The 13,152-nt window shown below is 35.5% G+C and overlaps 1 protein-coding gene across 3 annotated transcripts in view; it reads right to left on the bottom strand.

Annotated features, from left to right (window-relative positions):
• Positions 1-13,093, bottom strand: part of ece2a (endothelin converting enzyme 2a) — a 77,433-nt gene extending 64,340 nt beyond the window's left edge. The window contains exons 1-2 of one of the 3 annotated variants that reach the window (XM_079613915.1): positions 13,019-13,093; positions 10,373-10,536 (exon numbers count right to left, since the gene is read on the bottom strand). In XM_079613915.1, the coding sequence (XP_079470041.1) occupies positions 10,373-10,532 (160 nt within the window). In that variant the 5' untranslated portion in view covers positions 10,533-10,536; positions 13,019-13,093. Of the gene's footprint in view, positions 1-10,372; positions 10,537-10,770; positions 10,939-13,018 lie in introns of those variants that run through there. The other 2 variants (XM_079613913.1, XM_079613914.1) reach the window with 2 other exon arrangements.
• Between the last annotated feature and the right edge of the window lie 59 nt (positions 13,094-13,152).

Here is a 13,152-nt window from a genome sequence, read left to right as displayed (position 1 = left end):
TTTAATTCATGCATTTGTCATTTTTAAATGTATTGGTAGAGAAACCAAAATAATGTCAAATCATATTTGTTTATTAAATGTAAACTTAATTTGTTCATCAAATATATTTAATCCACTGCATATTCATTACTGTATAAATTAAATATAGATGGATCTTTTTGTGAAGTTACAAAAAAAGGTAGCCTATTTAGTCAAGAGTTAATCCTTTGTCTGGTTAACATTAAAACACAGCAGCAGATTAATTCAACTGCTGCCCCTTTAAGACCGAACGCACGGACCCCATTTGAATTACACTGTCTACGTTCACTTGACATATAATATACTTTGTTTACTAGGATACTCGCCAAGACGGGCGTTTTTACATAGTTTTGTGTGAATTCATCCGTACAAGCGCAATAGTGAAAGAATTCCACTCAGTGTTCGCGCGCTGTCTGAGGCGATGGTTTTCGGGGCGCGTGCTTTGGATGTTTGAAGTTCATGTAACTTCTTGACCTGCAAATGTCCTGTAATAATGTCGTTAAACATAAATAAGGTAACAGTTCATGTTTTACTTACATATACGATTTAGTTTTAATCCAAATATACGTGCCGAGTGAACGATCAGCAATCCAGAGCATTCAACAGAAGTGCGCTCTCTCTCTCTCTCTCTCTCTCTCTCTCTGGTCAGTTAATGTTAAATAATAAGCTACATGCCTCGTTTTACTTTCTTTGCCATTGATATCCGACTGAACTACAAAGTTTCCACTGACGTCTGATGCGCTCGACCAGCTCGCGCTTCGGTGCCGCGGCGCGCTCAATCCACTGCGCGTTTTTCTCTTATCAGCTCGCGCACCACAGCTATATAGGCGTTACTATATTTTGTTTAATATTTCACTAATATGATACATTTACTTCATAGACAGCCTTCTTTTTTATCCCCATTATACTTTCTGTTGTCAGTGCTTCTTTGTCTGGACACAAACACTGTACACACGCTGCCTGGTATCGGTTGTTGGTATCGGGGCGTTTTTACGAGTACGAGTACGAGTACATGAGCTCAGTATCGGGCCGATACCCGATACTGGTATCGGTATCGGGCCATCCCTACCATTTATGAGTATAAACAAAGCATACTTTTGTACTTGCTGTGTGGATGTATACAAAAAATATGGTAAGTTCTCTTTTGCAAATGCAGGAGGAATTTTCGTCTCAAAATCACACTCAGCTAATACGCTAAACAGTCACAAGACAAGAGTCAGTCGTGACAGAAACACTTGAGGTTTCACACACCCGTTCACATCTAGATTAACACACAGCGAAGTGTGAGATGGGATACATAACACTAATTCCCACACATATGAGTTCTGCTGCTGTTGAGAGATTGTCTTGTCTGTTAGTCAGACCCGAGATCTGTCAGGAGTTGACAGACACAACTCACTTCCTGTGGACAAACGCCATCTGGCCCTCAAACACACCTCCAGAGAACTTCCAGTCCTTGCAGTCACACATGCACACTTCAGGGAATGAATATTGAGTAATGCTTCCTGTTTAATTAATGATACTACTGACTATATTACTGTTATCACAATCAATGCAGATTTATTCATCTTTTTTGAGAGCATTAAAAAAATATATATAGAAAAGATTACATGATATTATATAAAAATATACAAATTATATAAAAATATAATTTTGCATCTTCATACCATAATGGGCTCAGTGTGAGCATTTAATGGTACTTTTTATTAAAATATATAATACATAAAATGTATATCAATCAAGTCAATCAATGTCAAAAAATAAATAAATAATGATTTAAAAAGTTTTGGGGGGAAATTAATAAATTTATTTAAAAAAATTCTCACATTTTTACAAAACTAATTTTATTTCAAGTTAATGCTGTTCTTTCAAACATTTTTATTCATTAAAGATTCCTTAAAAAAATAATCACAGTTAAAAAGCAAAAACAATCACGGAAATAATAAGAAATGTTTTTTCAGAACCAGATCAGAATTATTAGAAATATTTCTGAAGGATCATGATCATCTGACACAGAAGACTGGAGTAATGGCTGCTAAACTGTGCATATAAAAATAATATTTAAAATAATTTGGCTGGAAAGTCAAAGGCTGAAAATAGGAATGGAGTGACAGTCAAATGAAGGGATGTAGCACTGCATTGTGCTGATCAGGTACAAAAAGTATAGACAGAGCTTTGTGTGTTTATTATACTGGGACTGATCTATGTTTACCACATCGGTCTAGACAGACTAAGCTGCCGTTGTTTTGAAAACTTTACTTGGTGACAACATCATCCTGCCCTCTTGCCACTGGTGTTTAGTGGCTCTTTGTGTAAGACCATCCAGTAAACAGGGCAAATGTCACATTTTCCAGCACTGAATGGTGGAAAACATATGGAATGGGTTCAGATTTTGCCCTGGCTATAATGTAGGTGGGAAAAGTATTTCAGAGATGAGAAACTTCACTGCAGAATCCCTGGTTTCCATAGTTACAATCCACACTGCACCACTCAAAGTCAGAATTCAGGCTTTGGCCCGTTCTAGTACAATGAAGTGGAAGTAAAACTAATACTGACCCATAATCAGTCCCCCATCAATCTTAACCACTACGATCTGAAGCCGATATAAAATCTGAGCCAATGACAAACTTCTCTCAACAGACAACTGTTGGGGATCAACAACACACAAAGTGTTAATACAAATTAACCCAAGAGAGAAATATATATGTGAATGTGAGTCAGAGTTGAAGAAGTTGAAGTAGTTAACCAGGACGAATCAAGTACTGCTGAGTATGTGATATGTAACGGCTGTGAAGCACTGTATATATGACAATAAATTAATAAAACTATATCAGTGTGTGTGTGTGTGTGTGTGTGTGTGTGTGTGTGTGTGTGTGTGTGTGTGTGTTCGGGAAGTTGCAGTGACGGAAACAGTGACATTCCAATTTTAAGTTTGAAGGGAGTAAAACCTGTGTTTAGGCTATTAAAGGATAATTCCGGTATTTAACACCTTGAGTCTATATTGTAGTTTGTTTTGGATGAACAAGAGTGGTGGACAACATTTTTTTGACAATGGTTCCTCTCTCGAGTTTTTGACTATAATAGAATTGGCCATGGACCCATTTAACATTGGAGTCAATGGGCATGTCCGAAAATGTCATTAAAACAGCCAATAATGTTCGTTTACAAAACTGTTAAACTCACCGAGTGGTTAGTGGTGTTCGTTGATGATTATAAACAATATATTGTCGCAATATATGATTCCAATCCGTTTATTTTGCTATAGTGGAACTATTTTTTCAGGCACTTCACAACTGTGTAACTTCCGCTCAATATTTGAATCTGAAGCGTTAGCACACTCCCGACCACTTGATGGCGATAACCGATGTTTATGTCTCGCGGGACACTCACGGTCACAGTCGAGTTCAACTTCATATTGCACTGGTCAGTGGTCACTTTGTTTCTGGAACATCAACTAACATCACTAATCACTCGGTGAGTTGCACAGTTTTGAAAACTAATGTTAAAGGTTGTTTTAATGACATTTTCGGACATGCCCATTGACTCCAATGTTAAATGGGTCCATGGCCAATTCTTTTATAGTCAAAAACTCGAGCGAGGAACCATTGTCAAAAAAATGTTGTCCACCACTCTTGTTCATCCAAAACAAACTACAATATAGACTCAAGGTGTTAAATACCGGAATTATCCTTTAAGAAAATGCAATTTTCCCAAAGAAGAAATTTTACTTTAAATACATTTGCACTTTAAAGCAGCCTTCTTCAGTGTAATTTGATCCATATCATTATGCTTGACACTGATTATTAGAATAATTGTAAAGTGGCAATCGGCTGGGGGAGGTTTGGATGATTTATTTTTAACAGTGGATTTCGGGTGACGTTAGAGCTGATCTAGTGTACAGTTATCAGGTACAGTGTTAAACTCAAACCCTTTCATAAATCACACATACCCAAATAGTTTTTTTTTCATGTGCATCCACTGCCCCATTTATCGGAGGAGAGCCCATCTATCATCCCAGCCCTGTTGCCCGGGTAACCCAGTTAACATTTCAGACACGAGTCACAGAGAGAGAAATAAAGAGAGAGAGAATGAGAGGAATTCTCCCTGATCTGCAAACAAATAAGCAACACATTTAAGAGTCCAACACACAAAGCCAGATTTTCACAAGGTCACATAATGTCTACAAGGTCATGCATAATACAAAATACACAAATATAATCTACACAAAATTATATCCAAAACACAAAAACAGATTTAAAGTATAAAACACACATATTTATTTTTATAGAAAACCATATCCACGACAAATTGAATTATATTTGTCTACTTATACTGTATGCAAAACTAAGCAGAACAAAAAAAATCAAGCATATTACAATTTCTGAAGCATCAACACTGACGACTGCTGAAAATCAACTTTGGCATGACAGGAATAAATTATATATTTAAGTATATATATGAAAATAGAAAATGGTTATTTTAATTGGTTATTTTTATCAAATAAATGAGTCAAAGAAATATAAACTTTTTTTAAATTGTATAAAAAAATAAAATACGGTATATTGTATAAAAGCAAATATGCAATTTTTTACATGATACAGTGAAATACTACATAAAGACATTTGCATAAAAAAACAAGGTACAAACACGCATATATATGCAGGAACACCCATATAAAACTACACATTTCGTACTTGTGTTGATAGCACCTGTCAAAACGACAATAGAACTCATTCAGATCATCAGCCAGTGGTTGTCTTATGCTTATATAGTATAAATGCAAAATATGCATTAACAAAAAATGTCCAACACAAAAAGGCAATTTTTTTTTCTACACAAGCACCCTCATTTGACTTCAAAATTTTTTTTTTTTTATCAATATCAAGCACACAATTATAGTAAAACACACTATATTCTTGTGAATATTTAGTATGCGTACGAAATACATTAAAATAGCCAAAACAAGTATTCCCACTTGAGCACAACAGTGGGTGAGCACACACAATTCGCTCACATGCAACCCAACTTTCATTCATAAACTGCAGAGGTTGTGGTGGGGAGGGAGGGGGGTAACCCCCACATGACTGCAGTACCTTCCAGCAGCATTGAATCCTCTCAGCCAATCAGACGGCAGGGGGAGAGGAAGGAAGAACAAAAAAGGATTGGTGGGGCCAAGTATATACCGCATAGCACCGCAGCCTTCCCCTCACCCACAGTTCATTCATTCCCTCACTTTCATTCATTCATCCCTTCACTGACTCATTCATTCATTCATAAAGTGAAGTGGTGTATCTTTAACTCAACCGCGGCAGAACTAGACTGCAAGACTTCAGGGTTCAGAACGTGTTGTGTGTCTCTGGGGGTAATGAATGCCGAGAGTGAGAGAAAAAAGATGCGAGCACACTGACTCACACTCATTCTGACCGATAGTGACTCATGATTTCTCTATTCAAGATGGTTCATTCAAAACTCAATTCCCTCAAACTCCTCAGGATTTCACTGAAGATGAGATGTGATTGTTCTGACGCACTACAAAAGGACACTTGAACGCATCTCTCCTTCTTTGTTAGCTTGTTCACTGCAGTGAAACCAATAGCAACCGAGAGAGGAGTGTGCATGGGGGGACCCTGCAGGAATGAGCTGCCATGGCACTTCAAAGACCACCCTATCGCCTCCCTCCTCTATCTTTGCTCTTTCCATTCTGTCAGCACAGTGACTCTAATGAATGCGAGCATGCCGACTGACTGAGTGAAAAAAAAAACACTTGAGAAGACCTACTAGGAATACACATGGGTAAACAACATTAAATGAATGCTAAATTTTAATACAAATCCATCAACAGCATACTGTCAAATACCACAGAAATATATATCTACTCATCCCTCGGTTTGTAAAAATACAGACTGGCATCACTTTCAAAGCCCTAACTAATGGTTTTAAAGAGATAATTCACCCAAAAATGACATTTTTGTCCTCATTTACTCACACTATTGGAGTCACAGCGTTCTAAACATGTCTGACTTTAATTATTCTGCAGAACACAAAAGGATGTGTAACTGTTTTATAAAAATAACTGTTTTCATCCAAAACAGCGTTGGACCCCATTTACTTTAATTGTAAAGACAAAAAAAATCACTAAGACATTTTTCAAAAAATATTCTTTTTGTGTTCTGTAGAAAAAGACATTAGAGTAATAAGTAAATGATGAGTTTTCATTTTAGGGTAAACTATCACTTTAAAAACTGTGGCATGTGCCATTTTCTGAATGATAAAGGTAGAAATTAATGTGTAACTGTGGTAAACATGATTTGTCCTGCAAACTTAATCTATAAAGACCGCTTCTCAAAATCCAGTTATTTCCTGATGGATGTACTCGCAAATACACTACCATTCAAAATTTGAGGTCAGTCGTTTTTTAAATAAATAAATAATTTTATTCAGCAAGGATAGTTACAATAAATTTATCAAAAGTTACACATTTATTTGACAAAAAATGCTGTTATTTTGAACTTCCTATTCACCAATGAAGCCTGTAAAAAGAATTGTATGAAAGTTTCCAGAAAAATATGAAGCAGCGCAACTGTTTTCAACACTGATAATAACAAGAAATGTTTCAAATGCAGCAAATCAGCATATTAGAATGATTTCTGAAGGATCATGTGACACTGAAGACTGATGCAGAAGTCAGCTTTGCCATCAAAGGAATAACTTACCGGTACATTATAAAATATATTAAAATAGAAAACAGTTAGGCTATTTTAAATTGTAATATAATATTAAAGCCTTGGTAAGCAAGCATATGAGGACTTTGGACTTCTTCCAAAAAACGGTCACATTACTGAAGTACAATGAGTGCTAAACACGATTTCTTGACCACTTTAGCATTCACAAGTGGCCATTCTTGCATACACTTTTATTGGGTCATGAATTAAGGTTTCTTGTACCAAAAAAAAAAATCCATAATATATTTTTTCATGATAATTTCCACACCCCCACTACCATAGACCTAAGCACAGTTTTTGCTACCTTTAAAACCACTATATGTAAATGACATCTCTTCTGATCACATAACCTCCACATGCTGGCACAGTTTACACGTCGTTCATCAGGGCGAGACAAATTGCCGAACAGACATTGATATGCAAATGTGGTGATGGCTGTGCCATCATAGCCATGACCATTTACGATGCCATCTGAGACTTTTTTGCAGCTTTGTTCCCAATAATGGTCTGTGTGGACTAGGAAGAAAGTGTATATAGTATGTATCAAACTCTTATTTTAACAGATCAAATAAGATCTCGCTTTGCTATGTTTCAAGTACACAAACAGATGAAAGGCATGCTGGGATATGAACTCTGCTTGTGACAGAATCTGCTGATGTTAACTGAGGGGAATCCACTTCTCCTCATGCAACAAACCATTACACAACCACAGAAACTTGAGACACATGCAGCTTTAACAGCCTGCTCAGGAATCTGCCCTGAGCTAGTGCATTCTGGGTAAGGAAGGACACAAACATTGCAGTGGCAGTTCTGAAAGAACAGTATCCTTGAGCAAGGAAAAAAAATCCAATTCTACCCTGATCCATTAGACATTAGTTATACGCACACACACGAGAAGAGAACTGAGAAAGAGATGGATGGAGAGAAAGAGAACATTACATAACCAAAGATAACACAATAACACAATCCCAAGCAATTCAGCAGCAATTTAGAGAAAGAAAATAAGAGCTGGAGGGATAACAAATATTTAATAACTATAAGATGAACAAAAAAGTGACAGAGAATGTTCTATTCAGCAGCGATTTAGAGGTAAAAGGGTAATGACTGGTGCATTACTTAAATAAAAGACATTACATTAATTTTGTCAGAGGTCACAAGTGAAGCACATGAGAGAGGGTGTGCGGAAGAACTCCTCACCCTGTTCCCCGCTTGAGAAAGGTCACGGAGAGCGTGTTGTGGACTGCGGAGGGAACATGAGTGCATGTTGCAGAAAGTGTGGGGAGAGAGAAGGAAAGAGAGAGAAACAGAGGAGGAGAAGAAAGGTGTTTCCTCACTGAGCTGATGAAATCAAATCCTATTTTTTTTGTTAAACATGTATTCCTGAAGTTAGTCACTGGATATCTAGCCTATACATTACTGAAATATACTTATTTAAAAAAATATATTTTTTTTTACAACATTTAAACATTATTCAAACACTTTTACATTAATTCGCAAAATCGAACAACTAGCTCAGGGGTTTTCAAGAGGACCGGGAAAAATGGGGGTCCGAGGAAAAGTTTAGAGAAAAACAATAATTCTAAATACTAAAATAAGATTAAACTAATATAAATAGATTTAAACTAAACAAACTAAAACAAATTAAACATGATTTAAATAAATTTTAAGAAAAATTATATTTTTTTTATCAAAAATAAAAAGGATTAAAATAAATACAAATTAATTTAAAATAAAAGAATGTAGTAACACAACATAATAGAACCTAAATATTTTCCAAATAATTGTATACACATTTATAATACTAATTTTCACACTATTAATTAGATCTTTATTCGTAAAAACATAGCCTAGTTGCCTTCTAATTTAGACGATGGGGGTCCTTCGCACAAGGAAGATCATATTAGGGGGTCTGTGGCATCTAAAAGATTGAAACCTCTGATCAAACTAACCAGAATCTACCCACATTAGACTAAAAAACAACACTACTGCCTGGTTTCACAGACTGGGTTTAGATGAAGCCAGGATTAGGCCTTAGTTCAATTAGGACATTATGTAGCTTTCATAAACATGCCTTAGAAAAAAACATTACTGGTATGCATCTTGAGACAAATCAATGGCACTGACATATTTTAAGATATGTTGCTATCAGTTAAAACAGCTCAAACATGCATTTTAGTCTGAGACTAGGCTTAAGCCATGTCTGTGAAACTGGACATACAATTCCAAGGTTAACCACTGGTCTTCAAACGCTACGTTAGGAACACACTTCATTGATCCATGCTCTTTTAAAGCTGCATGAAATAATGATCAATTTGACCCACACTAGCCCCTAAACCAATGCGCTTTTATTATTCCACTTTAAGTGTTGGTAATTGGATTGAGATATAGCTGAACCAGCTCCTGGGGGATGGGAGCTTGTGTCAGTGCATTGAAGAACAGATCTGGAGCTCAGAGAGCATGTCAGAGGTCCAAACTCATTTCCAATACAGCACCCAGCTGAATATATAATCCATATTGTGAGTGAGTTGAGCAACACTGCCCCCTTAAGCTCATTGTTTGTCTGCCTGACATTATTTTTTTAAATAAAAAATCTGGGAGTACAAAATGTTCAAAATGTATCAAGAAACCAAGGTTCCTTGTCTAGGCAAACCAGGAGACCATTCTTGAGCTTCTCTTTGTGATACAAACTTGTGAGTAATTTTCATATTTCTAGGTTCATGGGGTTACATGTTTTTTTAAAAGCTGGTTCAAACCATGTACGGAGTTCCTGTATGTCCAACATGCCAACAAGTAACATGATCCTAGGATACCCAGAGGGGGACATCCCTGAAGGAACTGTACTGTCAAGCATCTGCTGAATAACCGATAATTGAATAACCGTGAGAATTAGAATAGAAGAAGAAAACGGAAGTCGCAATAGCTCGTTGTGTTCTGTCTTCCGGTTTGTATTTCCACAGCATGAAGGTAAGATCTTACGGATTTATGAATGAACAGCTCGCTTTAAAATCTTCCCGGTCTACTGACATTTGTTATGATATCCACTTCAAACATTTCAATGCTCATGATAACTTTTGTTAACACTACAATAACTAAATCCACTTCATCAACGAATTACTCTTTGGCAGCAATATGCCATAGGCAAAAACGGAAGTTCAAAGACAAGATCAAAATTCTAAAGATGGCTGCGCACTTGTTTCTCTGGCGCATCCGGTCTTGATTTCATGGTGACTTTAACTAAAATGCAACTTCTGTTAGCAACCTAAATTTAACCATAAACAACCACCACATAAATCTTTGCTATGCAAAGATAAAGATAAATAACTGATACATGATTGAGCCACATTATATCAGTTTGCTCATTAAAGATGGATCCAGTGAGTTTTTGCTATCATTTGGCTCTTATTCGTCTCAACAGCACCAGTGCACAGCATTTTAATGTATTTTCGGGAAAGTGCTATTTCTTTTCAAATTGTAAAATTGGCAACCAAAAAATAGCTGGATGCGCCACACACAAAAAAAATCACAAAAAGTGCAGTAGCGCCCCCTACTGATCATATATACACAATAAAACAATATGAAATATTACTCATATTGAACATTTCAAATTGTAGTTTTTGGACGGTCTAACTTACCCAGCATCAAAATGTTTTCTTCAGATCCCACATGCTGTTTGAGCAGGTGTCCAAATTTTGTGAAGTCTCCGAACCACTCGAAGCTCTCCTCCGTCCGGTACCGCTCATTCCAGTAATCCACATCTTTATATCTGGCGTTAGAGTCCGGCAAATATTCCATCCTTCTTCAAAATAAAAACGAAAGTCCTACTGTTATTAAAGTAATGCAGGCTTGTTATTAAAATATTCGTTGCTGACTGTCATATCAACTATTGTGATGGTTTGTATCTGTAATTCTCTGATCTGTAAATATTTTGCATAAGTTGGTTCATAAACACTGTTGGTTCATAGTTCAATGCGGTTATAACTATGTCAGCTGGCAAACTATAAAATAAGCATCGGTATCCAGAGGCTCTTACCAGCTCAATATATGTATCAGTTTTAATGTGAATTAAAACGTGTGCGTCTAAAACACTGAATAAAAGAATGGCCAGAAAATATTTTTTGTCTGACAAGACAACCCACGTGTGTTTCTTTTTTTTTCATGCACTCTAACCTCGTGTGGTCATCGTGACGCCAAGAGTGGGAAATTAATGCTATGATGTCAAAATAAAAGTCTTCAAGAATGCATAAAAACTGGAACGATAATTCCCACTATGAAACAAGGAATGATATCTCTTTTATTCCCAAACCAGACAAATATTAATTTGTCTCAAACTTAATTTGTCCAAGTGTGAAATTATTTGTTTATTTGACAATGTAGAAACTGAAATTGAAAACATAGCTTACCAATTAAAAATGAAGGGAAATATTTGGGGATTCATATAACGAAAAAAAAATAATTAGTAGACAGTTTGTCTACAAAATCTATTTTTAATAGTTGGCTACAAAGAGATCTGTCAAATTTAGGCAGAGTCTTTTTATCAATGGATTATCCAGATTTGTGTACCTTCCCTGTCTTTAGCAGAATATAATCATACCTCTAAAAATATTGATAAGATTTTTCTTGATTTTATTTGGAATAAAAAATCTCACAAATTGAAGAATTATATTTTAGCAAACAAAAGGAGTGAGGGGGGTCATGAAGTTCTGAACTTTTATGATAACAACATATTCAAAATTAATTGGTTGAATATCCTGTCATTTAAAGAATTTAACTCCGTTATAAAGGCTATTCCAAGTGATTTAATATGTCGGATGAAAGCTTTCCTTGCCCATGAGTCATGTTCTAAACAATTACCCTTGTTATGTTTGGGAGGTGTTTCACTTTTAAGTATAAAATTGTAATAATACATTTATTCGTCAACTCTCTCAATCAAGAAACTTAATCACTCCAAAGGGAACATATTTTTGGAGATCTATAATAGATAACATTCAATAGAGAAAAACATGGTTATTTAAATATTGCATACCCAATAAAATGAGAGAAGTGCATTTTAAAATTTGGCATAATATATGCCCTTGTAACGCACTTTTGTCCAAATACTGTGATTTAGCTGATGTGCACCTTCTGTAAGAAATTGAAGACATCTGTCCTTTGTTTTTCTCTTGTAATGTTTAATACATTTTCTGGAATTATTTGAGCTCTTATTGTTTTTCTAAAGTTAATATGAACGGTAATCTGTGCATTAAGGATTTAATTTGTCTTTTTATGTTTTAATTATTTCTTATGTGAAGTAAAATATTTAATCAAATCACTAAGAATAATTGATAACAGAAAATGTACTTCTTTTTTTGAAGAAATATGATGAGAACTGTCATGTACCATAATCAACAGCATCTGTTTGCCGTTTCTTTTTCTATTTTTTCTTCTTCTTTTTTTTTGTTTTGTTCTTTCTATTTGTGATTAAGCTTTAAGCAAGAATTATTTTACTTGTTTAATATATGAATTTTTGGAAATGTTCTAGATTTCTAAGAGATGTGTGTTTGCACTATTGTAAAAATTATTGAAAGGAGGAAAAAAACACACACACAAAAGTGTTACAAGTTTAACAAAATTCAAGAGGGTGATATTGGGAAATTAACTATTTTATGTACGTCTTTTTGTATTTTATGAACACAATTTACCACTGATTTTTGTGGAGTTTCGTTGTAGGTGCTTACAATCACAATCAATCGACACTATCATCATTTAGTTTCCTAACTGCCCATACAGTCTATTATCAGCCTTTCAACGCTTGATCGTCTCTCTTTAGAAGGATTCATGAGTCATTCATCTGCATTCTGCCACTGATCGCAGCTTGTCACTGTTTTATTTGCAGCCATTGTTATTCTGATGGTCATTGATGGTGATGGTCCTGTGAAGAAAACTCATGAAAACCTAAGAGACTTGGCAAATCGTTGGTCACGTTTAAAAAACGAGGGACTAAAATCAAATGTTCAAAATAAAACAAAAACAACCAGAACAAACACATTAGGCCAACATTAAATAAAGCTATAAACATGAACTTAACATAGAATGCAGACAAGACAGGTTTAGCAAGAGATGTATGGAAATGTATGTAGGCTGCTTTTTCGTGTTAAAACATTATTTTCCCATACATGTTGTAGGCTGTGTACATACTTTCAAAATGCATCGTTTTTTTTTTTTTTTTTTTTACAAAATATGTGTTTGTTTCTACGAAACTGTACCGTAAAATTGATGAGTTGTCTTTAATGGCCACTTACCCTATGTGTTTTTAGTGTAGCATTTGTACATTCTATAAAAATCTAAAAATCACTACCATTATCGCAGAGTAGTGTGGCGCCCTCTACTGATGGCTTGAGCACGTGTGAGTGGGCGGAGTCAGTGATGACGTACT

The sequence above is a fragment of the Phoxinus phoxinus genome (genome assembly GCF_949152265.1).
Source record: "Phoxinus phoxinus genome assembly, chromosome: 5".
NCBI classification, from domain to species: Eukaryota; Metazoa; Chordata; class Actinopteri; order Cypriniformes; family Leuciscidae; genus Phoxinus; species Phoxinus phoxinus.
Note: the sequence above shows the minus strand (reverse complement) of the source record. Positions and strands in the feature narration are given on the sequence as shown.